At 47.6% G+C, this 26,773-nt stretch overlaps 1 protein-coding gene across 1 annotated transcript in view; it reads left to right on the forward strand.

Moving 5' to 3' along the window:
- Nucleotides 1-5,902, forward strand: part of SBK1 (SH3 domain binding kinase 1) — a 40,862-nt gene extending 34,960 nt beyond the window's left edge. The window contains exons 2-4 of the mRNA XM_035131675.2: nucleotides 1,499-1,701; nucleotides 2,308-2,510; nucleotides 2,948-5,902. Coding sequence (XP_034987566.1) covers nucleotides 1,506-1,701; nucleotides 2,308-2,510; nucleotides 2,948-3,736 — 1,188 coding nt within the window. The 5' untranslated portion in view covers nucleotides 1,499-1,505 and the 3' untranslated portion in view covers nucleotides 3,737-5,902. The remainder of the gene's footprint in view (nucleotides 1-1,498; nucleotides 1,702-2,307; nucleotides 2,511-2,947) is intronic.
- Nucleotides 5,903-26,773: the final 20,871 nt, after the last annotated feature.

Consider the following 26,773-nt stretch of genomic DNA (forward strand, 5'->3'; position numbering starts at 1 on the left):
GATGGGACTAACCTCAGATCCGGTCTTCACTCTTGAATTTTTAGGCGAGCCTTGCAGGTTTTTTTTTTGGGGGGGGGGAGCAGCCAAAACAAAATCTGCAGGAGGAGGAGGCGGCAGTGCTCTTTGCAGTGGGTGACATCACGAGGGGCTGATGTATCTAGAGCAGGGAGATGTATGGCACTTCTGCACTGTACCCTGAAAGTGGATAGCTAATGATGCCTTTCGGGAGGGGGAGGGGAGTTCCACTCAGAAAAGTGCAAATTATGTCCTGCTACTTCCAGACTATCCATATACCGGATATATACACAGCGGGTGGCACTGTGGGTTAAACCACAGAGCCTAGGGCTTGCCGATCAGAAGGTCAGCGGTTTGAATCCCGGTGATGGGGTGAGCTCCCGTTGCTCGGTCCCAGCTCCTGCCAACCTAGCAGTTCGAAAGCACGTCAAAGTGCAAGTAGATAAATAGGTATCACTACAGTGGGAAGGTAAATGGCGTTTCCGTGCGCTGCTCTGGTTTGCCAGAAGCGGCTTTGTCATGCTGGCCACATGACCTGGAAGCTGTACGCCGGCTCCCTCGGCCAATAACACGAGATGAGCGCCGCAACCCCAGAGTCAGTCACAACTGGACCTAATTGTCAGGGGCCCCTTTACCTTTACTTCCAGACTATCCATATACCTCCCCCTTATGCTGCTCTGAAGCACCGTTTCTGCATGGATCCAGCACAAAATGTATGCAATTATGCAAGATTTTTTTTGGGGGGGAGGAATAATAGAGAAAAGTTTTCCTCCTTCTCTAATAACTCTAGAACTCACAGACATCTAATGCAGCTGAATGTTGAAAGATTCAGGAGAAAAGAAAGTACTTCTGCATGCAGTGCATAGTTAAAAACTATTGGTACAAAAATTGTACCGATGGCCACAATTTGGATGAGTTCAGCAACGTCTGGAGGGCCAAAAATCCCCCACATCAGATTATTATTATTTTATTTAAAAAATCAGGAGCGAGGGAAGGTGATACACTATTTTAAGAGTATTTGCCGTGGATATTCTGTATTTGTACTTCATAATAATTGCAGCAATGCTAGCCTGACACCCACACTTGTATATTGAAGTAGCTGTGCCTTTGGGATATATATCTAGAACCCCATTCAGTAGTTTCTATAACAACAACTGGGACCAGTTTTCTATGTCCTCACTCACCTTTCAGCTTGAACCAGGCACGGATGTGCAAAACCTACACGAGCACCTGAACTGCCGTGGTTCTGAACTCTGATTTCCCAAATGTTCTTTCATTAACTTGCATGTTAACATTGGCATTTGCAGAATTGTGATATTTCAGAGTTCATGGTTTCTGAATGAAAGTTGGGGGGGGGGAGAGAATAGCAGCCTGGGTTTGGGTTTTGAATGGATGCAACAGACTCGATGCCTGCATCCCAGAAGGCTTGCACTATTAGGAAGGCGTGATGGTTGACGAATGCCTTTCCTGTTCTGTCTTCCAGTGTGACCATGAGTGCGGGCTCTATTGAGCAGGAACCGACACGCAAGCTGGCCTGCTGTGGGGTCCCCCTCATCACGGAGGACATGCAGTCACTGGCCATCCGCACGCTGTCCGGCACGGACATCAACAAACACTATGACCTCATCCGCGAGCTGGGAAAAGGGACCTACGGCAAGGTGGACCTTGTTTCCCACAAGAGCACAGGTGAGCTCAGCAGTGCTCTCTGCTGGTAGAGTCCAAGCAAGAGAACACCCATGCCTTAGGTCAGGTGTGAGGGACCATTGTCCCTCCAGGTGTTGCTGATCTGCAGCTCCCATCAGGTTGATCATTGACCAGGGATGATGGGGTTTGTAGCAACATCTGCAGGACCACACATTCTCCATACCTGCCTTATGTCCTCCTGAGATACCTGGCTCCTGAACCAATTACCTCTTCCACCTGTATGTTTCATTTAAAGTAGCTTGAGGGCCACATTCCCTTCTGGGCAATATTCCAGGGGCCACATTCCAGTGGTGGGGCCAGAGTCAAGTGTGAGCGGAGCAGTGGCTCTAAACATTAGCTTTGTGCAGCTGTCTAGATTCTATGCACCCTCAATCCAATTCACCCTGTCCTCTCTCAGGGATTGACCATAACACACCCCACAACCTGTGGAAAACCTTCAGCCCCATCAAAAGTTCCTTTTCAGTTATCACAATTGCTCCATCAAGACGGTAAACTCTGAAATGATTTTGTTCTGCTTTCGTAAGTCAAAGTGAGTGATATTCTGAGCATTCTCAGTCTTTCCTCCCACTTCTCCCTCCCCATTTACAGGCACCAAGATGGCGCTGAAGTTTGTCAACAAGAACAAGACGAAGCTGAAGAACTTCCTGAGGGAGTTCAGCATTACCAATACACTCTCCTCGAGCCCCTTTATCATCAAGGTCTTTGATGTGGTCTTCGAGACGGAGGACTGTTACGTGTTCGCCCAGGAATATGCACCTGGCGGAGACCTCTTTGACATCATTCCGCCACAGGTAACTAGGCCTCAGTTCCACTGGCTTTTTGGCTGTTTGGGTCCCTCACGCCACATCCAACCCATACATCTAAAGCACTATGATGCCTCTCGTTAAACAGGCATGGCTTCCCTCTAAGAATTCTGGGAGCTATAGTTTGTTAAAGGAGTTGAGAGCTAAGAGAGCTCTATTCCGCTCCCAGAGCTGCAATTCTCAGAGCAGTTTAACAATCGATCCCAGGAATTGCCTGAACCCTTATATCCCGACTTGAGCACTGAGATCATCTGCAAGAGAATCGTTGGTCATTCCCCAAGTTGACAAGGCTCACTTTGATAACAACAGGAAATGGAGCCTTTAGAGTCGTTGAGTGTTCTTGGGAGGCCATGTTTATTCCCGGCGTTTCCAGCTGCCCTTTCCTAGCTGATGGTATCTCTCTCTCTCTCTCTCTCTACCTGCAGGTGGGGCTTCCTGAGGACATGGTGAAGCGCTGTGTGCAGCAGCTTGGCCTGGCCTTAGATTACATGCACAGCAAAAACTTAGTCCACCGGGACATCAAGCCGGAAAACGTCCTCCTCTTCGACCGCGACTGCCGGCGCGTCAAGCTGGCCGACTTTGGCATGACGCGCAAAGTGGGGTGCCGGGTGAAGCGCATCAGCGGGACCATCCCGTACACGGCGCCCGAGGTGTGCCAGGCCGGCCGGGCCGAGGGCTTCACCGTGGACACCAGCATTGACGTGTGGGCTTTCGGGGTGCTCATCTTCTGCGTGCTGACGGGCAACTTCCCCTGGGAAGCAGCCTCGGCCTCGGACACCTTCTTCGAGGAGTTTGTGAGGTGGCAAAAGGGGCGCCTGGCAGGGCTGCCCTCCCAGTGGCGCCGCTTCACGGACAACGCGCTGCGGATGTTCCAGCGCTTGCTGGCCCTGGACCCGGAGAAGCGCTGCCCCGTGAAGGAGGTCTTCTTCTTCATCAAGTACGACCTGATGTCGGAGGTCCGGCGCCGGCCCTCCTACCGCTCCCGCAAGCACACCGGAGACAAGCTCTCCGCCGGCCCTCACCGCCACGAGACGTCCAGCACTTGCACCCCGACCCCCCTCAAGAGGACCATCCTGACAGAAGGCAGCGTCTCCCGGCTGTCTGCCTCAGAGTCTGGCCTCCCTTCCCCCGGGGCAGGAAGCAGGACTGATGGGCGCCAGGACAAAGGCAAAGGCCAGATGGTCCTGGCCACAGCCATCGAGATCTGCGTCTGACGAGGGCGCAGCAGGCCCCTGGGTGCCTCACGGCCTGCAGTTAAGATGTCAGCACTGCGATGCCCTCTCCTGCTCTGGGACAGGCTGCGTGCGAACGGAATCCATTTTGGGAACTAGGACCCATGTCTTTTGAAGCAAAAATACAACAACAACGAAAAACAGGGGTGGTGGGGGGAAAGGATAGAAAACGTGGCTTTCCGTTTTCCTCAGTAATCCTAAGGATGTCCGTGGTTGTCTGAGGCCACAGGAGAAGAAAGGCCTTCTCTCCTCATTCACTTGAAGACTGGGAGCTGAGGGCTGGATTAAGGGACTGCTGAGTTGGTGGCAGGAGAAGACGGAGCCCATAGCACCTCAAGGATGAACAACTGAGGGAATCGGGACTGTCTCTGGAGGGAGGGGAGAGAAACCCAGTTGGCCGGGGGCTTTCTCTTTTTGCCCATCAGGACTAGCTTTGAGATGGTTTCCAATTGGGGGTCCTTGTGATGAAAATAATAATAATAATAATGGATTGGGTTGGGGGTTGGGGTGGAGGGGCAGAAGTGGGGGCAGAAAAGCCCCATTGATCTGGCAAGCAGTTTCTTTCTGGGCCTGCTGAGATAGAGTTGGTGGTAAACAAAGAGGCCGGGGCTGGTTATTTAAGTCACCTGGAGCCTCTCTGCTGGGCATCAACTGGCTTCCAGCGCCCCTATGCCTGGTTGCCAGGGGGTGAGGTCAGAACAGACTCCCGGAAAAAGAGGCTGGGGAGCTGAGTGTGCTGGGGGAGGACTGTCTGTTGAATTGGCCCTTGTACTGGATCCAGCTTCCAATTCCAATGGCAAGGGGGGAACAGGGACCCCAGCTGGCTGAGCTGCGGCATTCAGTTTGGAGACCGACACGTAGCGCAGCTAATATATCACTTCCTGAGGAAGTGGCGGGGAGAGTCATTTTTATTTCTGACTGGCGCTAACCCTCCAGCTGTGAGCAAAGTACAGAGTCAGGGCAATCCGGGGACCACAGAGATATCACAGTGATGCCATTGGTGCCACTGATGTAGCAAGTGTTTCCTGTGTCAATGTGTGCGTGTGGCTGTATGTAAATGTGTCTCTACAGTCTGGATGTTTGGGTCAGCCGTTCACTGTTGGCCACGTGGCCATCGCCACCGAGGAAAAGGCTTGGGTGCTTGGGCCGAATGATGGGGAGGACAAAGGGGGAAGCCATTTTGTGTGAGGCCACCACCCGCCTGTGATCACAACCAGGCATGCGCACTGCAAGAGGTGCATGTGTGAGGGGAAGGGCACTTTGTGTGGGAGCAGAAGCTTCTTCCTGCAGTGCACTGGGAGTTCAAAGCTCAGGCAGGGCTCTCTAGTTCAGCGGTGGGCAATCATTTTCCTTGTCAAGAACTGCATTCCTTCTATTGAGGTGGGGGGCGGACGGACACACACCTTGAAAGTGGGTGGAACAGGAGTCAGAATCAGGCAGGGCCCAGGGCCAAAGGTGAATATGGCTACCCCACCTTTCTTTCTCCCACCCCCTTTTCTCTCTGTTGCTCCCTTTCTGTTCCTCCCTGTCTTTTTCAGCCACCCCCTTTTTTCTCTCTCTCTGCCAACCTTTCTTTCTGCTGCCCTCTGTTCTCTCTTTTTACCACCCTCTTCCTCTCTTTCTTCTGCCCCCTTTGCTCTCTCATTTCCTCTCTCTTTCTGTCATCATCTTACACCTCCACCCTTCACCCATGTGAAATTAGGCCAAGATTCCCATGTGGCCCTAAGGCCACAACTTGCCCACCCCTGGTCTCGTTGAACACCAGTCCAATAAGGAGCAATCGGGCAGAAAGTTTCAGAGTGTGTAGGGTATACCCCTAGGGAACCGCAAGACTGGATGGCTTCATTAGAATGTATTGAGCATCAATACATAAGCTCTTGAACTGAGGCCTGCTAAACTCTTTTATGGTTTTCTAACTGGCCTAGCTTTTATATAAAGAGGAGAATCCTCTCTGGAGCAACGGCTTAGGATTCTAGTATGCTGGAAAACATGGACATCTAAATATTACAGGAGCCAGGATTAGGGCCCATCTGAGAGGGAGCAATGCCCTGTGCCTAATGGAGACCCTCAGACGACACGAAGGGCTGCCAGTTCATACTGCCCATCTCTGGGATGACTTTATAATCAGGATTCTGGTACAGATACATTCTTTGGGACAGGGTAGGGTGTGGGGAAGAAAGGGAGGGAGGGTTTTTTTTTGGGGGGGGGAAGCATCACAGTATGACCGAAGCATAGACTGTGCTAAAACGACATTGCCTGTGGCAAAATGTCCCGATAACCCATTGGCCGCAGTTGGGTGGGGAAATCAGTTGAGAATGAAGACCAAAGGCCGTGCCTGTGCATTGTGGCAAGTCACAGGGCAACGGATCTGCTTTCAATTCAACTAGGGCTTAGGAGGCAAGCAGCGAGGATTTTCGACCTTTCCACAACGGGGCTCCTAACGACGAGACGCCCTCCTTTCACCAAGGGCTTAGACCAAAACTGACCTCCCTTTGCTGTCGACTCGAACCCCTTGAGCTGTGGGGAGGCCTTGCTCCCGGGAGTCATGGTAGTCACCCCTTGGTGCTGTTCCTTTGGGGAGGGTCAACTCTGTTGAGGAAGGCGGGCCTTTTGCAGTGTCTCTCTGGTAAAGCCAAGTCTGTTGTTGCGTCTCCTTCCTTCGTGCCCATCCGCTCGCCTCGCCTCCCATTTCCCAATGTAGGTGAGAATGGCTCTGGGCAGAGCAGCTCAGCTCAGTCCTTCACTTCCTGTGGGGGTCGTACACACTCGTCTTTCCTCCGAGCCAGACTGCTGGGTGTGTCTTGTGTGTGTCTCAACCTCCCCAGGGTTCCATCCTTTCCACACAAAGGGCTAAAACGCTGTTTCCGAAGCAACAAGCAGTTTACAAAATCTCAAAAGTGGCTGCCCGTCACCACTTCCCCAACCCCTTCCCAACTCGAGGGGGCACTGCCCAGCAGCTGGTATTTAACCAGATTGTGTGTGTGTGTGTGTGTGTGTTTGTGTGTGTGTGAAAAAGGCAAGGGTGCACTTTCTGTGTCATCAGTGCCGGCTGGCGACTCCCGTTCGTCCTACAACCCCAGTTGTCTGTAAGCTCCGGATAACACAGCAGCCTGAGATGACCAAGCGCAACCTTACCATGGCTCTCCATCCTCTTAGCCCAGACCCTGACCAGGGTTGTGGGAGGGTGGAAGAGAGTGTATGTGAGAGACACCACTTTAACTGCCTTTACCACTGCCTCTTTTCAGGCAAGCTCTCCGTGTTGGGGGTGCACCAAGCGATTCCTGACCTCCTTCGATGTGACCTGGCACACCCCGCCACTCCTCTCTTCGCCAATTCGTAGTCCCCGCTTGTTTAATCCGTATGTCTTGACTTCCCGTGTGGGCGCAGCTGTTTCCCCTCCCTTTCTCCTCGGCGTCACTGCCCCCATCTTGTCTCTGTGTGGGGTGGCAGCCGAGGCTAGACTTTTTTTAGAAATAGGCATTGCACAGAATTTTTAGATATTAGCCGCAACGTCTCCTTTTTGCCTTAGGTTCCAATTGTCCTTGATCTTTTGTGCAATAATGTAGATAAGGATTAAGAACACCATATAGACCTTGTTTCGGTTTATTTTTATTTTTCGAATTGTTTTGAGGGGGGGAATTGAGGGGGAAGGTTGGGGGTGTTGGGAGTGGGGTCCGTTGGGCGCGCGCGCGAGTGTGACATGTTTTCCATTATCCTTGTTCTTGCTCTTTGTTTTCCCTTCTGTTGCCCGTCCACTTTTGGACTTGTTCCCCTCACCATATAAGAGGTTTTCCCCTCCCCATGTCAAACATGCATTACCTCAGTTTCTGCTACAGTTGAGAAGGAAAGCTTTCTTTTAATTTAAAACAAAAACATTACACTGGTAATAATTTTTTGGAAAGCAAACAAAAAAAAAAACCTCATGTGGATGATGGGTGTGTTATGGGAAATACTATGGTTTTTTATTTTTTAAAAGAAGAGAAAACATTTAAGATAATGGTGATTTCCTGTTGTAGCATTGAGGCAGTGAAACTTCCCCAAAGGTGTGATTCTGATGAGGCTCCTTCAGCTCTGGAGAAAAGGCTTTTTCCCCCAAAAGGAAGATACCAAAATCATATGGGGGAGCGGTATTTAGCATTTGGTTGTTGCTCTTCATAAGAAAAGGGACCATATTCCAAAGAGCTATTGGATTGGTTCCTACATTTAAACTGTAGTCAAGTTTTGCTATGGTTGAAAGTCGAATGTTCAGCCACTTGCTGCTGCTACTGCTGGGAAAGGGGGAAAAAATTGATCAGTTACATTTAGACGTGAACTTGCTTAATTCAGTTTCTGAAATAATATGTAAACTGAAACACAGCCGTTCTTCAAAATTCACACCTCTCCCAATTGTGCACTGTTGTTCTCCAGCCAAGTAACGTGTGTGGGAAATGCATATAGCAAGCCAATGTGTACATATAAATGCATGTACTAGTGTGAAGAACATGCAAAAATGCATTATGGTACGATAGCGATTTATGCCAGGGGTTCAGTTCCAAGGGTACAGCCAACCCTCGGAGCATAAAAACAAAATAAAATGCATATGTTAGGCAGAATAGCACACACAAAAACGTCGCGTGAGAAGAAATTCACACTAAAGGGCCAATGGATTTTCACAAAGGCTTGAAAAATAAATTAAAAAATTGCAAATGGATGTGGAGAACTGAACTTACGACTGGGAAAAGGAGGTACCAAAAGCGGAACCAAAACTGACTGATTTCCCCATCCCTATCTGCTACCACCCTACACAGAGCTAAGCCATGGTTTGCCTTAACCGTAGATCCAAACCCAGGATCATGGTTTGTTTCGCTCGGTCAGACCATGAGGGGTAAGCCAAGAGCAAACTTTGGTTACTGTTCATGGCCTTTTTGGACAAAGACCAAGGTTCAGACATAACACTAAGCAGAAACCATGGCTTAGGTCCAGCCGAGATGGCAGGAGTTAATGGTAGGGCTGGCCCAGCCTCTTTAATGGAATTTAAGAATTTCATTGGTGGACTGTGCCCAATCTGCTTCCCACAATGCTGCTCTTAACCATGCCCAGACTCCACCCCTTCACCATTCCTGATGGCCGGCTCTTCTCTGGGATGGGGTGATGGTAGCCCTTTTCAAGGACTATTCTGTTGTTTGGAAAAACCACACCTTTGGGGAAGCGTCACTGCCTTACGTGGTTGTGTTTGTGACTTAGCATTGTGAACTGGTCGGATGTGTAAGCGCCGTTCTTATAGTGTACTCCTGCAAAGGAGAGGGAAGGGGTGTTGCCAAGCCACCATCAAGGTTATGTGCCAACGTGGGGCGTACATATTCTTTCTCTCTCTCACACACACACCCCAGATAGGCAATTTATTCCACTCCTTCCCGGAGGAGAAAGAGAAAAGATTTTTAAAAATGGAGCAAAGAAACATTCACCATCACACACACACGCAACAGCGCGGAACAAACGTTTGTAAATATTCTGGAATTCTCTTGACTTGTGAAAAGGAGGTTTTTAAATGTTATTTAATTAATTCTATATTGCGGACAATTGCTATAAAATAAAAAGGGGGTAAAAAACATTGACCTGTCTTATCTTTGTGCATGCAAGAGTGGGGAAATACGGTGGCATGGGGGAGAAGAATTGGGCTGTTCTGTTCCCCAGCACTAATGCCAATGTGAATTGCCATAGTTGAGTGACAGAGGATCTGCCCTGCCTGCAGGGTCCCAAGTTCAATCCCCGGCATCTCTAGGTAGGGCTGGGAAAGAGCCTCCTCTGAAACCCAAGATTGCTGCTGCCGGTTAGTGTAGACAATACTGAGTTAGGTGGATCTGTGGTCTGGCTCCCTATGCTGGGAATGTCCTCTTTACTCACCCAGAACACCTGTGGAAGATTAACAGATGCAACAGCTTTGTTCAGGCAGGCTTAACACGGTAATTCAGTTGCAAACACATACAGTACTTAGGTCTAGCTTAAAAGGTAGTCTGAGCTCAGAGCTCGGATATCCAGATGTTCTCACATTGCTGGCAGAGTGGAAAGAGGAAGAGGGTGTGCCCAGGCAGGTAGGAGAATACATAGCTATGCCCTCCTCCTGTCAGGGCACAGTGGGAGTGTCTCTCACATAGTTCTCTCTAGCAACTTTACGGGACAACTCTGAGAGCTTCAGCTCCTATCACGTGCCTATCTAGCAAAACATGAATTGTTGGTTTGACTGCACTTTAAATGGGGTTGTCAAATGTCCAGCCATATTGGAAGTCTAGATCAGGCATCCCCAAACTTCGGCCCTCCAGATGTTTTGGACTACAATTCCCATCATCCCTGACCACTGGTCCTCTTAGATAGGGATCATGGGAGTTGTAGGCCAAAACATCTGGAGGGCCGCAGTTTTGGGGTGCCTGGTCTAGATTTTGCCGAATTTTCTCAAATATAGCTCAAAAACAGCAATTTTTGAGATTTTGCAAAGAAAGCTCAACAACTTTGTGCAAAAGTGTATGGATTTTCCCTTTTTGACACATTCTGCTCAGTTCACTAGGTCATAGTTGTGACTCCCTGCGGTGTCCCCTAGGCGCCCAGTGTGGCAGAACCAGTTGCACTGCCCTAAATCTGCCTCTGGTTTAACAATCAATCCCTCTTCCTAGGGGATTCTGGGAGAGGAATAAGGGTCTCCTATAAACTCTCGGCAACCTCCACAAACTACAGCTCCCAGAATCCTTTGGAGGACGGGACACTGTGACGGTTAAAAGTGGCATCACAGGTATGAATGGTGTGAATATGGCCCAGGTCTGAAGCAAGTTCCCTGTCTACTGGTTTCAGCCTGACCTGACCGTTTACACAGCTGGAAGGAGGAGGCTGTTTTCCAGGTCAAAGGATGTTGGCTTCCAAGGAGCTTTGAGCATGCCTGCGGGTGTGGTGGTGGGGGACTGCATACCAGCGTGCCCAGAGCCTGCACAGAGAGAGGGCTTTGATGTGCACTCTGTAAAGGCTGGATCCCAGGAGACTCAGCAACACAGACCCAGCAGGGGAGGGTGTGTGCCGGCTCCCGACACGGCTCCTCATGAATATGCATGCCGTGTTTTCCTTGATCCATGCCTGGCCCTGCAACAGCTGAGCCAATTCTGCTGGGAGCACCAAGAGCTGCCAGAGGCCCCAGGCGACAGTACAGGCGAACACAGAGCAGAGACACAGCAAGACCGCCAGCAGGAACCAACACGGGAGACCAGGAGATGGGCTCACTGGAGCAATTGTGGATCAGTGTTAAGGCGAGAGACTGCATGAATTCAGGGCCCAAGCATGATGGGAGGGGCAGTACACACTTGCAACATTGGCCTCCTCTCACATTTCCAAATCTCGTTCCATGCACACGATCTCATCCTGGTTTGAATGTTACACAAACCCTACAGAAAGGGCAAGGGAGAAGCAAGCTCTCCGTGATCCCCATTTGATTCGGGGATTAGGCCAAAAGGATCTTAATGAATGGCAGGTAATCATGCTGGGTGCCTTCTCTTTGGGACTCCGATCAAGAAGATGGAGAGAAAGGAGAGAACAGCTTAGAATCAATCTGAATTGGAAAAAAAGCTGGGGAAGGGGCAGCTCAGCTCCCCTGCATTTAGGGAGAAAATTGGATCTTTGCAGGTCATAACCAGCACTTTGAATTGGGCCCAGAAACTGATTGGCAGCTTTGGATTGGTGTAATATGCTCAAATCGTCTTGCCCCAGTGAGCAACCTAGCCACCAAATTCTATACCAGCAAGTTTCTGGACCTCTTCAGAGGTAGCCCTACAAATAACGCGTTGCAGTAGTTAAGCTATCCTTGTCCAAATAGGTGTGCAGCTGGGTCACCAGCCCAACCTGATGGAAGGCACTCTACGTCACTGAGGCCACCTGAGCCTCAAATGACAACAAAGGAAGCTGCGTACCCGCTCCTTCAGAGGGAGTGTAACCCCATCAAGAGCAGGCAACCTCCCATCCACCTGGTCTAGGGAACCACCCACTAACAGTGCCTCAGTCTTATCTGGATTGAGCTTCAGTTTATTGGCTCCCATCCAGCCTGTTACGGAGGCAAGGCACTGGTCCAGCACTTCCAGTGCCTCACCTGCAGATGTAGAGCTGTGTGCCATCAGCATATTGCTGACAATGGACTCCAAAACTCCACATAACCCCACTCAGTGCTTTCAGGTTAAGCAGCATAGGGGATAAAATCAGATCCCGAGGAGCCCACACCCAAGGCACCATGGGGCTGAAAAGCATTCCCCAAGCATCACTCTCTGGAAACGTCCATCCAGGTAGGATGACACCAGGTGGACAGCGCACTAAGCAGCACTTGGCAGAAGGAGTTCCCAACTCTGGGACCAACCCTTACTTACCAGGATATCCCTTGATCACAATTCAGCCACTAGCTACCGGTACATTTGTTCCCCTCCGAGGTTTCTCTCATAAGAGCAGGAATTCCTAGGTGTGTTGTGGGGAAATCTCGTCCCAGTGTCATCCTTTTATATGGCTGAATCTGACAGTCTCTCTCTCTCTCTCTCTCTCTCTCTCCACCCCGGGGTCAAGAGATGGACACAGAATGCATTCCAGCCACGTCGCCAGGCTAATTTCAATTTCCTAGTAGTTATGCAAATGAGCCTGGATTTAATTAAGGGCAGATTTCATTAAAGCCTTATTGGGAGGCTGGAGGAGCTAAAGGAGAAGGCGAGAAAGAGCGAGGGATGCTGCTCAGCCCAGGGAGCAGGTGCTGCGGCAGAGTGAGCTGCCTCTTGCAGCACAGAGTCCAATTAGAGCTCCACTTTAAATCCACAGAGGTAGAGGAAATCTCTAGCAAGGCTGTCTTCAGATGAGAGCCTTAGATGTGCCTCTTTGGGCTCTCTCGCCCCTTTCAGGTGGCCTTTGTTCCCTCTCGCACACTCACTCGCCACACACCCGCTGCTCTTCATTTATTCCTCTGACCTCATCTATTTCGGGGCTCCGAGTCTCTCTGATCCCATCTCGCTGCTCTTCCCTTCCTCTCGCCCTGCGCAGCTCTGGCTGGGAGCGATAACAGCACCGCTTTCATGCGGCAGAATCAATGGGCCTCTGTCTTCCGGTCACGGTCGCATCTGCAGAGAGGCAACCTTTTGCCACGGCCTGCTGGTCATTTCATCATCTCCGACATCCATCAGCTTCTCCAAGCCGTGCAGGAGCCACTGCGGGGGTTTGCTCTGCTCAAAGGGAGGCAACTTTTGTTGGAATCAGAAACTCAGTTTGGGATTTCTATTCTATACGACAGCGGGGGGGGGGGCATGCACCTAATCTGTCCAGGACGGATCCTTATCTCCCCCTATTACTTGAGGCTGGCGCTGCCCACCTGTCATACACCCGATTTTTTAAAAAATCAAAAAGTATTTATGAAAGCAAGAACATACACTTTGATAACACATAGGAACAGCAACCTAAGAAAAGCAACAGAACTAAATGTCAACTAAAATTAGACATGCACACACCAAGTACAAGTACAAATTTGGGTTGTTTCATTCAGGTTCCCTGGGAGAAAAAATGTTGTTTTCATTTTGGAGGGTAGTAACATTTCTAAAGAGGGACGCTGGTGGCGCTGTGGGTTAAACCACAGAGCCTAGGGCTTGACGATCAGAAGGTTGGCGGTTCGAATCCCCGTGACGGGGTGAGCTCCCATTGCTTGGTCCCAGCTCCTGCCAACCTAGCAGTTCGAAAGCACGTCAAGGTGCAAGTAGATGAATAGGTACTGCTACAGCGGGAAGGTAAACGGCGTTTCCGTGGGCTGCTCTGGTTCGCCAGAAGCGGCTTTGTCATGCTGGCCACATGACCTGGTATCTGTACGCCGGCTCCCTCGGCCAATAAAGCGAGATGAGCGTCGCAACCCCAGAGTCGGTCACGACTAGACCTAATGGTCCGGGGTCCCTTTACCTTTAACATTTCTAAAAAGATTTGTTTTAGTTATAAATATCAAGATATTGTCATTGAGGTCTTATGATAACCTCACTTAAAGCTGTACAGTTAGTAAGAATACCATGAGTAACATATTTCACTGGATCACAGAATCATAGAGTTGTACAGCTGGAAAGGACCCTCATGGTCATGTAGCCCATTTGGTGAGAGGTTCTTTAGCTGTGATTCCTGCATTTCAGGGGCTTAGGTTAAATGGCTCTTTGGGACACTCCCAACCATTCTATGACAATCATAGCATTGGAAGGGGTCCTGAGGATCATCTAGTCCAACCCCCTGCAATGCAGGAATATGCAGCTGGGGATTGAACCTGCAACCTTGGCATTGTCATCACCATGCTCTAACCAACTGAGCTATAAAATACAACTGTGTGCAGAATATATAAGTTATATACTGTATTAGAACACACACACACACACACACACACACACACACACACACACACACACAACAGCAGGAGCAAGGCCCAGATAAATGCACAGTCATTAATACAATGGCAGCAGAAAATGAATGCACACCCGACCTGTAGTCTGGAGCACAAATGTTGAAAATGACTTTATGGTGACTTTTGGCTGAGGCAGATAACATGAAGCCATCTGCTGATCTTGACTGCGTCCTTGCCTGACCGATGAACAGTCAATTATTTAGAAGCCTGACCAACGAGGCAGCCCCTCTGGAGACAGATGGAGAAAGTTAATTAGGCTGTGGGGCAGTGGGTGGGGAGAGCAAAGGAAGCGTTCTGGTATTCTGCTCCAAGCACCAAGATGTCTTGCACTTGCTTCCCTTCTAGGAAGAAAGACAGAAGGAAGATTCTATCCAGATTGGGAACAGCTGTTGGGAGTAGATTTCCGGAAGTAGACCAATGGGATAGGAACATGAGAATATATGGAGTCGAACCATTGGGATCTCTAGTTACATGGATCAGGTAGCAAGCGGAATAAAAGACCCTGGGAAGCCACAGCCAGATAGCATAGACATTACGGGGTTTACAGATCCTCTGTGTCCCTATTTTCCAAGCACAGTCCCGGATTAACAGAAGCTGCCCCAGTTTCTGATTTGATTCCAGAATGTCCCACTTAGGATGTCCCTATTTTCATCAGGTGGCACTGTGGTTAAACCACTGAGCCTAGGGCTTGCTGATCAGAAGGTCGGCGGTTCGAATCCCTGTGACGGGGTGAGCTCCCGTTGCTTGGTCCCAGCTCCTGCCAACCTAGCAGTTCGAAAGCACATCAAAATGCAAGTAGATAAATAGGAACCGCTACAGCGGGAAGGTAAACAGTGTTTCCATGTGCTGCTCTGGTTTGCCAGAAGCGGCTTTGTCATGCTGGCCACATGACCTGGAAGCTATACGCCGGCTCCCTCGGCCAATAATGCGAGATGAGCGCCGCAACCCCAGAGTCAGTCACGACTGGACCTAATGGTCAGGGTCCCTTTACCTTTACCTTTTATTTTCATCAGAGAAATGTTGGGGGTATGGAGTTATGTGACCCCCCCAAGTCAAGAAGATAAGAAACTATACAACCTTTAGAAGACATCTGAAGGCAGCCCTGTATAGGGAAGTGTTTTTTAAAAAAATGTTTAATGTTTTATTATGGTTTTATATATGTTGGAAGATACCCAGAGTGGCTGGGACAACCCAGTCAGATGGGCGGGGCAGCAGCAGCAGCCACAACACTATGGAATAGGTCGTCCTATTTCACTGGAGAAATGTTGGAGGGTATGGGTTCGATCAGGGCTGGGACCACAACTCCCGTCATCCCTGACCTTTGGCTATGTTGGCTGAGGCTGATGGAAGCTGGTTCCTCATCCCGTGTTTGGATGGGCAAAAAGCAAAGGCACCAACCTGCGAGAGAGATTGGGGAGGGGCAATATCATGCATGTGACATCAGAACATCCAGAGTCAGATGTGGCAACAGATCTCCTTCAATGGCAGCTTCTTTCTGGTACTCAGCCACTTCCTCAGCCTCCTCCTCCTGCTGCTGCCACTGGCTGGGCCTGATTCCCCGTCTTTCCCTTACGTGGCAGGAGGAGGAGGAGAAGGAGAAGAAGGAGCCGGCCCCTGAAGCCAAGCCATGCTTGTCTGTGCACTTGGCGTGCTCTGCCCCTTGATTCTATAGAGCATGGGGGGGTCCCACCCCCAAAAAATATTGGGGGGGGGAGGAAAGAGCTGGGCCCCTGGGAGTTGGCGCCTATGGCAGAGTCTCTGTTGGAATAAAGGTACTATGGTGTGAATGTGGCCAGTGGAAAATGACAGCCGTAGTTACGTCCTGGGCTGGTTGTACTGCCAGAAGGCAGGCAGGTGTCGGCTGGCTGAGGGCAAACTGAGACGGGTGGGGCTTTGCCCCATTTGCCATTACGAACCAGTCTGTGGTTTGGACATGAAAGGTTTGGGAGCATTTGAGTCAAGGAAGGGTTCTGAGGCCGACACATTTCAGCCTTGCAACGTGAGAGGAGAACTGAGATGTATTATCTTGCTGTAGCACCAGTAGTAGAGTTCCTGTACTTCCTTGCCTCCCCATCTCATCCCCCCCCCTCCCAGATCCAGAGTTGAAGCTGTCTGCCACTGATTCTGTGCAACAAGGCTCGCTGGCACCCTGCAGGCCTCTGCCAGTTGCCATGGCAACCGCAGCTGCTGGGTCTTGCTAAGGCTATGAAAGATTCACCAGCGAAGAGCCTTTTTTTTCCTAACAGAAAGGGGAGGGGAGGCTGAGATCACCTGCAGCCCATAATTTGTGGCAGGGTGCAATAGCAAGGATTTTGCTTTGCTTTGCCATGACTTGGCTCGGGGACACGGCTTAGGTCAGTCAAGAAAACAATGCCATGCCCAGAGGAGCTTTCCCTCGCCATCCTTCCTGCGCATCTTGGGTTGTATCCCAGATAGTTAAAGTCACTTAGCAGTCTACTTGTTGTGCTGAGGAAATATTTTGTGACGGAGGGGTGCTGTTGCACAAAAGAATACACAAGTTGGTTGCTGGTAGCATTGTTGCACCATGGATTGCGCTGTTGTGCAACTGTTGCATTTTATTCCTTGGATTGCACATTATTATTAACACTCGTCCGCCTGCTAGCTTAGAATCACAGAATTGTAGAGTTGGCTCCAAGGGTCACACAGTCCAACACAGGAATATAATGCAGGAGTTTCAGCTAAAGAATCTCTGGCAGATTGTCACTTTCCGAGGGAATTCATTCCACTGTCCAGCAGCCCTTACAGTCAGAATTGTGGGAGCTGCTTCCATTGCACCAAGAACACAATGGGGAGAATCCTGCCACAGTCTTGCCCCGTTGCTTTTAAAAGCAGCACCGAGCCTGTTTAAATCTCTCCTTTTCAAAACCAGTGGGAATATAAAGTTCTTTTTTTAGGATGATGGAGGTAAGACAAATCATAAACAGATACTGGGGTATTGTATCTCACATTGCTGGTTGTGATCTCCCTCCCGTGATAGGGTTCTGCAGACCCCGCAATTTAAAAGATTTTCTGGTTCACAGTGATTTTAAAAGACCACAGAAAATTTCTCATCTGCCACTGGGACAAAGTGTGGAGGCCGTTTAGCCTGCAACCAAGCTATTGAAACTGCCTCTTATCATTTCCCTAACAGCTCCACGATTCTCAAATTGAATGGGTCCACTTACTGTGGCGCCAGAAATGTGATTTATTTAATCAAACACACTTGTCAGTTGATATACATTGGTGCTACCACCTGCCCCGTTAAGACTCTTATTTTAGAACACTGATCCCACATTAGAAGCAAAATCATAGATGCTCCACTGGTTGAGCACTTCATTGAACAAAACCACACTTGTGATTACTTTCACTTCTTTGTTGTAAAGGACATATCTTCAACTCACTAATTAACTGGTGTTAATGTGTCCAGATTACTTTCCCAAATGGAATCAAAGTATATTTATAAACTCAATCCACTAGTTCCACATCGATTAAATTCAACATTAGAGTTCGCAGGATTCATGTAATTACATGCAGCTGTGTTTGTGGACTTTCTGCCGCTATGTCTTTAAATTTGTGAGCCCTACCCATGTTTCCTAAGGAGGTTTAACAAACTGAAGGACATGGTCCTCTTTCTATGCTCCTCCCAATGGAAACATGCCGATGAGGACAGGTAAGTTTCTATACAGATTTTTTTGTATTAGTGGGACTGGGGATATTAACTATGTATGTGCGAATAGACTAGTTATTGTCTCACCTGTATTCTTGTAGATATACCCCTGCTTTAAGTCATTTACATGCTGTCTTCTCTCGTATATTATTCGCTACAAAGGTATGTCTTAATTATGCATCCTCAACGTATGTTTAATTTTAATTTTCCTTATTCTACTTGATAATTCAGTGCAATTCTGTTACAATTGATTTTGACAGCTCGATGTCTAAGCTCTTTAGTTACGAAACGTCTGATTACCGGAATGACGTCTGAGCACTGAACCACTGGTATATCACAAATGGACTCTTTATTACTGTGTTTTCAATTATTCAAGATAAAATCAATTTTGGAAAGAGAAGAATTGAGCACTGAACTACTGATATATTACAATGGAACTCTTTGTCTGACCTCAGATTTCGCTTGGTCTATGCCCATGGCCAATAGGGCTTGAGGTGAGAAGCCCAGTTTCCGGAGAGTGGCCTGGACCAATGGAACTCTTTATTTACTGTGTTTGCAATTGTCTAAGATAAAACTTATTTGGGAAAGAAACTACTTTTGCCATTTTTATGGACGTTTATTGTTGTTTACAGATAAAGTAGTTGCCTTGGTGATATTGTATTGTGTCAATTGCAAAAATCAAGGAAGGCCAAAGATGCCGACGAGTCCCAAACACTCAGTTTTTAAATTTTGAGATAGACGGTTCACATTCAAAATGGGAAACTGATGTTGAAATGTCACATTCAACAAAACTAAACAGTCCAGTCAATTTTCAAAGGCTGGCAAATATTGACTTCAGCTCCTTCAGATCAGGCTGGGGGATTTGGTCTGTCATGTTGTTCTTCAGGGTCATCAAAGCTTCATCTATTGAAATATCTGATCCTTTCACAGATGATAATCATGATTTTTGGTGTCCAGCCTTGCCTCACCTCACCGCTCTAATTCAGGTGTCAGCACCGACCACAGATTTGGCTTGTTCTGCTGACCTAGCATACTAAGCCTGGCATTTTGCAATGCGAGGAGCTCCAGAAGGTGTCAAAACTCTGCCCTGCCACTCTCCGCTTACTGCTGCAGCTATTTGTGCCTTGACCTAGCTGGTTTCCAAAAGGAGCCCAGAGGAAGAAGACTGACATATTTGCCATTCTATGCTCGCTGCTGTCAATTCAGATTGTCACAGAAGAACCATCAACTCACGCCAAAAGTTAAACTCTAAGCTCTGCTCCAAGGCCTAGGAAAACAGCTTGGAGGGGAAAAAAATCCCTGCTGTCTAAAAAACCCAAAACTTCAAAGAAAGGAAAGGGGAATGTAAAGGGATTCAGAACAGCTGAACATGAAAGAGAGAAGGTGCATTTCAGCAAAGGACCACTAATACAGGCTGCAGCCAAAATGGCGCCGGCCTCAGAAGAGGCCTCTTCCTTCATAGCTGCCAAGTTTTCCCTTTTCTCACGAGGAGGCCTATTCAGCATAAGGGAATTTCCTTTAAAAAAAGGGATAACTTGGCAGCTATGCTCTTCCTTGCTGGAGCAAGAAAATAGTAACAACATCTTAAAAGAAGAATTTTTTTAAAAAAAATTAAAATAAGCTTTATTTTGTATCACAACAATTACAATCGATCAAAATCAATAAAAAACAAATTACAACCATAACAATGTTGCAGTTGTCTTGTTTTTCCCCTCGTCGCCCCCCTCCCACCCTCTCACCCCCCCTCCCCTGCGACTTCTCAACCTGGTCTGAACTAATCCCATTTATCTTCCTTTTGTTCTTAATCTACATACCTTACTTTAATATTTACAATAAATCCATATCATTCTGTTGTATAAGTTACGCTGTAACTGCCGCAAGAGTGTTAATTGCAAAAAAAATGGAAGGCTGCTACCGTTCCAACAAAAGAAGATTGGCAAGAGAAATTGTTTAACTATCATAATCTGGCCATAAAATACGAAGAAATCAAAGGAATAAAAGAGGACGATTCAAAAAATAACTGGAAAGCACTTATAGAGTATATGCAAACTAAAGTAGAGAACTCAAACCCTAATCCCAATGTTTAAAGGTTCTATTTTAGAAATATAAAGTATCAACTGTAGCAGGATAAGAGAGATTGAATTAGGAAACTTGATGGATGTGAAGAATGAAGAATCTTAAAAGAAGAATTTGCAGTGTAAGAAGAAGCCATAAAGGAAGTTAGTAAAACAAAACAAAACTTGGAAATAACTAATGCTTCCAATGGAAACGAAACTCACAGGACGTAACACGAGGTTTGACTCTTTAACAGAAACAACTACAGCAACAAAAGAAATAAGCCCAATCCATGACAAAAAGATCAGAGATTTGAAAAAGAAATATGCAGATATATGCAGCAAGTTTGAAGATGCAGAAAATCAAAATGGGACATTTGCGTTCTTTTGAAGATGGAGTGAAAGAGAGAGTGATCTTGCACAATTTGTTGCCTCGTGGCTTAAATCCCTGCTTCCAGACCTCATAATCTTTGAACTGGCACACAGAACACTGGGGTCCAAATTGAGGGTGGGAACTACCATAACAAGGAACCTTAACAGACTCTATTCACAGAACTCACCCCCGAAGCACCTGGGAGTTCAAGGTGACTGAGGAGGTCTGGTAGAAGCAAAGTGCCGTGGCCTTAAGGGTGGTAGCACAGCAACCTCCTGCCCTCCCCTAACCTTCCCTTAGTCCCTTTCAATTGCCATAATCAATTATTGGCTTCAGCTCCTGTCATACACATGCGTGTTTGCACTGCAGGGGGCATGCACATAGATAATACAGCCCAGGGGAAGGGACTGGCCACATGGGGAGCCATTCCGAGAGCAATTACATCAAGCAGCAAGGATCCAACTTTACAGAGATGGCCATAACCTTATCCCCATCATGTTTTATGGAAGGAGACAGGAATTAGCCCTGGGGTTGTAAGAAGGCATTGCTTCCTGTTCCGCTTTGCATTTCTCACAGACAGCACTGTTTCCATTCCTCTGCAGTTAATCTTCTGCCATGAATGATGTTATTTCTCTCGCTGTTCACTGTGGTGAAATTCCAGAACTTACATAACATGTGTAACTTCTTTAAAAAAGAACAGAACGGTAACAGGAAACTCCTAGCTCCACCCAGAAGCACCCAGTGTCACCCAGTGACCATGCTATATAAAAATGCTGCCCACACAGCATGGATCCCATTGATTTGGGGGCAGGAGCAACAGCATTGGCAGAGACCAGTACTTCATAGCTGCCAGGTCTCCCGCTGAAAAATGCGGGATCAGCAGCGGCGCGGCACCGGAAGTCGCTTCTATACATGGGCACAGCGGCACCCATGTAGCCTCCCTGGCAGGTAGGAAATCTGGGGGATTTCCGGGATTTTTTTCTATTTGGGATAACAGCGGGAAACGGATTAAAATCTGGGGGTTTCCCGCGAAAAACGGGAGACTTGGCAGCTATGCAGTACTTTAGAGCAAGTTCAGAAGTAGAACCCAGGTCATAAATGGTTGCTTAACCTAAGACAGAGTGGGGAAATTTTTTTCCCCTTGAAAGGCCTACATTGGCTCCCAGTACGTTTCCGAACACAGTTCAAAGTGTTGGTGCTGACCTTTAAAGCCCTAAATGGCCACGGCCCAGTATACCTGGAGGAGCGTCTCCACCCCCATCGTTCTGCCCGGACACTGATGTCCAGCGCCGAGGGCCTTCTGGCGGTTCCCTCGTTGCAAGAAGCCAAGTTACAGAGAACCAGGCAGAGGGCCTTCTCGGTAGTGGCACCCGCCCTGTAGAACGCCCTCCCACCAGATGTCAAAGAGAAAAACAACTACCAGGCTTTTAGAAGACATCTGAAGGCAGCCCTGTTTAGGGAAGCTTTTAATGTTTGATGGATTACTGTATTTTAATATCTTGTTAGAAGCTGCTCAGAGTGGCTGGGGAAGCCCAGCCAGATGGGTGGGGTAATAATAATAATAATAATAATAATAATAATAATAATAATAATAATATATTATTTATTTATTTTGTTTGCCCTTGCATTCCTGATAGTGGACTCAGAAAGCGAAATTCCTTGCAGATCCCCCCCTGCTCTGGTCAGTTGGTCTAACTTTAATGTCCAATTATTATGTTTCCTTCCTGCTGAGTCCCAGGAATCCCCTCCCAAGGACTCTGGGCGAAGAAGGGAGGGGAGCAGACGATATCCTACATAATTCCCCCTCTAAATGCCTTTTCTTTTCTTTTCTTTCTTTGAGAAGCAAACAATCTCGCTTGTTTTGTCCTCAATTTTTTTGCTTTCATAATCTAAATGAATTGTTTGCAAGTAAAGGCCAGCTGCAGAAAGCTGAGAGTTCCTCCCCCATCAATGCAACTTCCCTCGTTGTGCTCTTTCGCTCTCTCAACATTTATTAATTTTACTCAGCTCAGGCTGGCTAATCCCTCATGCTTGGAATGCAAGGAGAGGAAGGCAAGAACCATAGAGTCACAGAGCTGGAAGGGACCCCAAGGGCCATGTAGCGCAACCGCCTGAAATGCAGGAACCTCAACTAGATCATCCATGACCGATGGCCATCCAACCTCTGCTCATAAACCTCCAAGGAAGGAGAGTCCACCACCTTCCAGTGAAGTCCATTCCACTGTCAAACAGCTCTTACTGCCAAAAAGTTCCTATTGATGTCACCCTCTTTGTTCTTTCTTCCTGCTAGAGTCACCCACCCACCCTCCCTCAATTAACATTTTTCTTTCCTAAAAATTCCTTCCTAGGTCAGCGATCATCAGGTTAACAGTGTTTTCTTTACAGCATAATATTCTGCGTTGCAGGTAAGCAGACGACTGCTGCGGTCATAAGATGGTTGCTGTATTCAGAACCGGGAAGGAATTTTCCCTGCGTTGGCAGATTTCGCCTTCCCCGCAGCATTTTGCCACAACTTTGGCGGTTTTAGGCCTTGGCAAGGTTTCCTTTTGCCTATCTTCAAGTTGGGAGGGATGCAATCAGGCTCCCTTCCCATGCGGCGGTATTTGCAGGGGCCCATTTAAAAGGGCTAAAATCGGGAGTCCCTGGCCCTGGAGTGGCAGCTCGTAAGTCAAACTCCCGGATGGGGTTAGTGGAAGGGCATGCTGTGTAAGTTTGCGCGTTACAGTCCCCTCTCACTGGCCAGAGGGGCTGAGAGGGTTACCTGCCAAGGCCTGGGCCAAGTTTCCCACTTCTGAAGTTCAATAAAGTTGTGGCCAATTTTAATCCATACTCTTGACTCTTGACTCTTTATTGGGGAAGGGGGTAAGCACCACAGACAGGATTTAGCGTGTGTGTACGCAAACAGCTCTTAGTGCCAAAAAGTTCCTATTGATGTCTAGTCAGAATCCCCTTTCTTGTAGCTTGAATCCATTGATTTGGGACCTACCCTCCCGAGCAGGAGGAAACAAGATTGGTTCCCTCTTGACAGCCCTTTAGATATTTGAAAATGTACCCAATTCTCTCAACCATTCCTCATAAGGCTTGGTTTCCAGACCCTTGATCATGGGGAGTTCAGGAAGATGTAAAGCACTTCCTCCGAGTGGGTTGTCTGACTGGTGTCACGGAGGAAAGGCTGTAGCTTAGCGTTAGAGCAACTGCTTTGCGTGTGGCAAATGCCAGGTTCAATTCCTGGCATCTCCAGGTTGGACTGGAGGGAAAGACTCCTGGAAAGCTGTGGCCAGGCAATGTAGGCAAAGCTGAGTCAGATGGACCAGGATGTCATATAGAGGAGGGAGAAAGGTTGTTTTCTGCTGCTCCAGAGAAGCGGACATGGAGCAATGGATTCAAACTACAAGAAAGAAGATTCCACCTAAACATTAGGAAGAACTTCCTGACAGTAAGAGCTGTTCGGCAGTGGAATTTGCTGCCAAGGAGTGTGGTGGAGTCTCCTTCTTTGGAGGTCTTTAAGCAGAGGCTTGACAGGCATATGTCAAGAATGCCTTGATGGTGTTTCCTGCTTGGCAGGGGGTTGGACTGGATGGCCGTTGTGGTCTCTTCCAACTCTATGATTCTATGACCAATGGCCTGACTCAGTATAAGGCAGAGTGCCGTGCCTCTATTTAATTCAGCCCTTTCTTCAGAACCATGCGGACTGGGAGCTTACTCAATTTTTTGCAGGCAAAACATAGTGCAGCTCACTAGAGCACATATTCCGCATACAGGAGGTTTGAGCCTGGATAGCTCAGTTGTTTAGAGCATGGTGCTGATAACGTCAAGGTTGCAGGTTTGATCCCCGTATGCGACAGCTGCATAGTCCTGCATTGCAGTCAGTTAGACCACTAGATGAATCTCAGGGTCCCTTCCAACTCTAGGATTCTATGGTTCAATTCCCAGGTAGCACTAAGAATGAGTCCCCTCCTGAACCTCTGGAGAACCTCTGCCAACCAGTCTCAGTATCATGCAGCTTCCTATGCACACTGGGTGCATCTATAGCTCAATGACTGGGTGGGCATATGCTCTGCGTGCCCCAGGTTCAAATCATGACATCCCCAGGCAGGGCTGCAAATTTACGCTGATTAAATCCCTGGGGTGTTGCTGACAGTCAGTGTAGACCATGCTGAACTAGATGGACCAATGTTCTGACTCCGTTTAAGGCAGTTTCCTATGTTCTGACTTAGTTTTAGGGAAGGCTGGTAGTTCAGGAGTAGAGCATCCCCTTTGCATGCAGGTTTCAAACCAATCCTCAGCATCTCCAGGTAGGGTTGGGAGAGACTCTTGGTCTGAACTGCTGGGGAGCTGCTGCCAGTCAGTGGAGGCAATACTGAGCCAGATGGCTGAAGGGTCTGGCTCAGTCCAAGGCAGCTTCCTATGTTCCTGAACAAGTACCGGTAGCAGGAAATCACCCACAGCTCCTTGTCACTAATAATCGCCTCTCCTTTGTCTTCTAAGGAATGTGACCTTGAGGCTATCTGCTGCAGCTTCTTCATTTTGTTTTCCTCCACATGCAAGCGGCTCTCAAGTCCTTGGAGGAAAGAAATAAGATTCGGTCCACATTTAAAGGCAAACCCACCAAATTCACAGCCAGACTTTAAATTTCACGCATCTCCAAATTTCACAGTGCATTTCTCCAGCCACCTAACGCATACAGAAAGGCATATACCCAGGTAAAATGTGTGTAGAAATGCATGTATTAGTGAAAATAGCTTGCAAAGATGTGTTATATTAGGGAAATTGCTTTGCAAAAAATGTGTTTATTGGGGAAAATGGCATGCAAAATGGTGTGTATTAGGACAAATTCAATAAAATGCTGATGAATTTTTGTGTATAAAAAAATCTGAACTGATGCAAAATGTGGAAAAATTGGGCCTAAGATTCATATATACTGGTATATACTTTTAAATTTTCTAAATTACATTTCAAAATATTCATTTAAATCAATGACTTCCCTTCTTCTCCTTCTATGGTTCATTTTGCATACCATACATCCCTGCATATTTTACTTGAACTAAACCATTCAGTAATCCAATGTTACATCCATCAAATCTTATTCACACTGTTGAATTAATGCTACCAGCATTAAGATGAACACAATTTTCACCCATAGTAAACATTTTCCAGTCTTCTTTAAATGTGCCTTCTTCTTGTTCTCTTATTCTATATGTTAAATCTGCAAGCTGTGCATATTCCAATAAGATTCAAAAAAGGAGAAACTGGAATTGTCTGGCTCACAGTCGAAAAAGAGATGACACAAAAGGTAAAAAGGATGGGCAGGGTAGAGGAAAACAAGCAAACTGAAATCTGAGTTACTACAGGCTGGATATTCTAACATTCTAATTTAGGAAAGGAAAAAGAGCAAAAGCAGGGGGAGCCCATTTGTTGTTGCTAGTATAAAACATCGGGAATCAGAAATCCTTGCCAACCCACTACAAGCCATCCATCAATGTACCCTTTAGCCACCTCAGTTTTCCACATCACAGCTGCTCTGATAAGAGCTATAGATTATATGAACTTATTAGTGGCTAAACTTATTGGTGGGAGGCTGGCTATACAGGCTATCCTAGAAGATACCGTGTTTCTCTGCAAATAAGACACCGTGTTATATTTATTTTTCCTCAAAAAACCACACTATGGCTTATTTTCAGGGTATGTCTTATTTTTTTTCTCCTCCTCCTGCCGTATGGGTATGTCTTATTTTCAGGGTGTGGCTTATATTTTTCTCCTCCTCCTGCCGTGACCAGCATTGCTGCGGAACCTATCACTATGTCTTATTTTCGGGGTGTGGCTTATATTCCTTGAATGCTTACAAATCCTGCTACAGCTTATTTTATGGCTATGTCTTATTTTCGGAGAAACAGGGTAGCCTTCGCCAGGTGAGTGAGGCCCACCTTCCCCTGCTGGAGACCTCCAGGCGCCTGGCTCTGCATCTTGCTGAGGAAAGGTGAGAGCAGGTCACAAGTGTGCAAACACTAGGATATGCTCTTTGCCCCCTGGCAACACATTTTTGGAGACAGCCTTTGGGGCACTGACTACGGGGGAGAACTATGACCGCAGAGAACATGTTGCTGCCTGGATAGGAATGCATCAATAACATCCCTTTGTGGGGGAAACAGACAAAATTGCCTTAACAGATGGCACCAAGGGGGCTGTAATTTGTTCTCCAGGGATGTCTGGACATTCAACAGCACTTAAAAAGGGTTGTCAACCTGCAACTTGCCCTGACCAAGCAGGGCTGTAATTGCTATACAAGCTGGGATCTTCTTTTCTTTGGTGATCACTTGTAGCCGAGTAAGATTGTCTTCCATGAACATGGTCTTAACAGTGAGTCTGTAAGTGACTGTGGTGGCCAATTCTGGATCCACACATCCTTCCACAGCGGGGACATAGGTTTCCGGGTAGTAGCTGATCATGGTGAGGGTTTGCCAAGCATGCCTTCCTCTTAGCACGTTTCTCCCTTTCGTCCTGAGTTTGAGTGTCT

This window comes from Zootoca vivipara, chromosome 14, assembly GCF_963506605.1.
Source record: "Zootoca vivipara chromosome 14, rZooViv1.1, whole genome shotgun sequence".
NCBI classification, from domain to species: domain Eukaryota; kingdom Metazoa; phylum Chordata; class Lepidosauria; order Squamata; family Lacertidae; genus Zootoca; species Zootoca vivipara.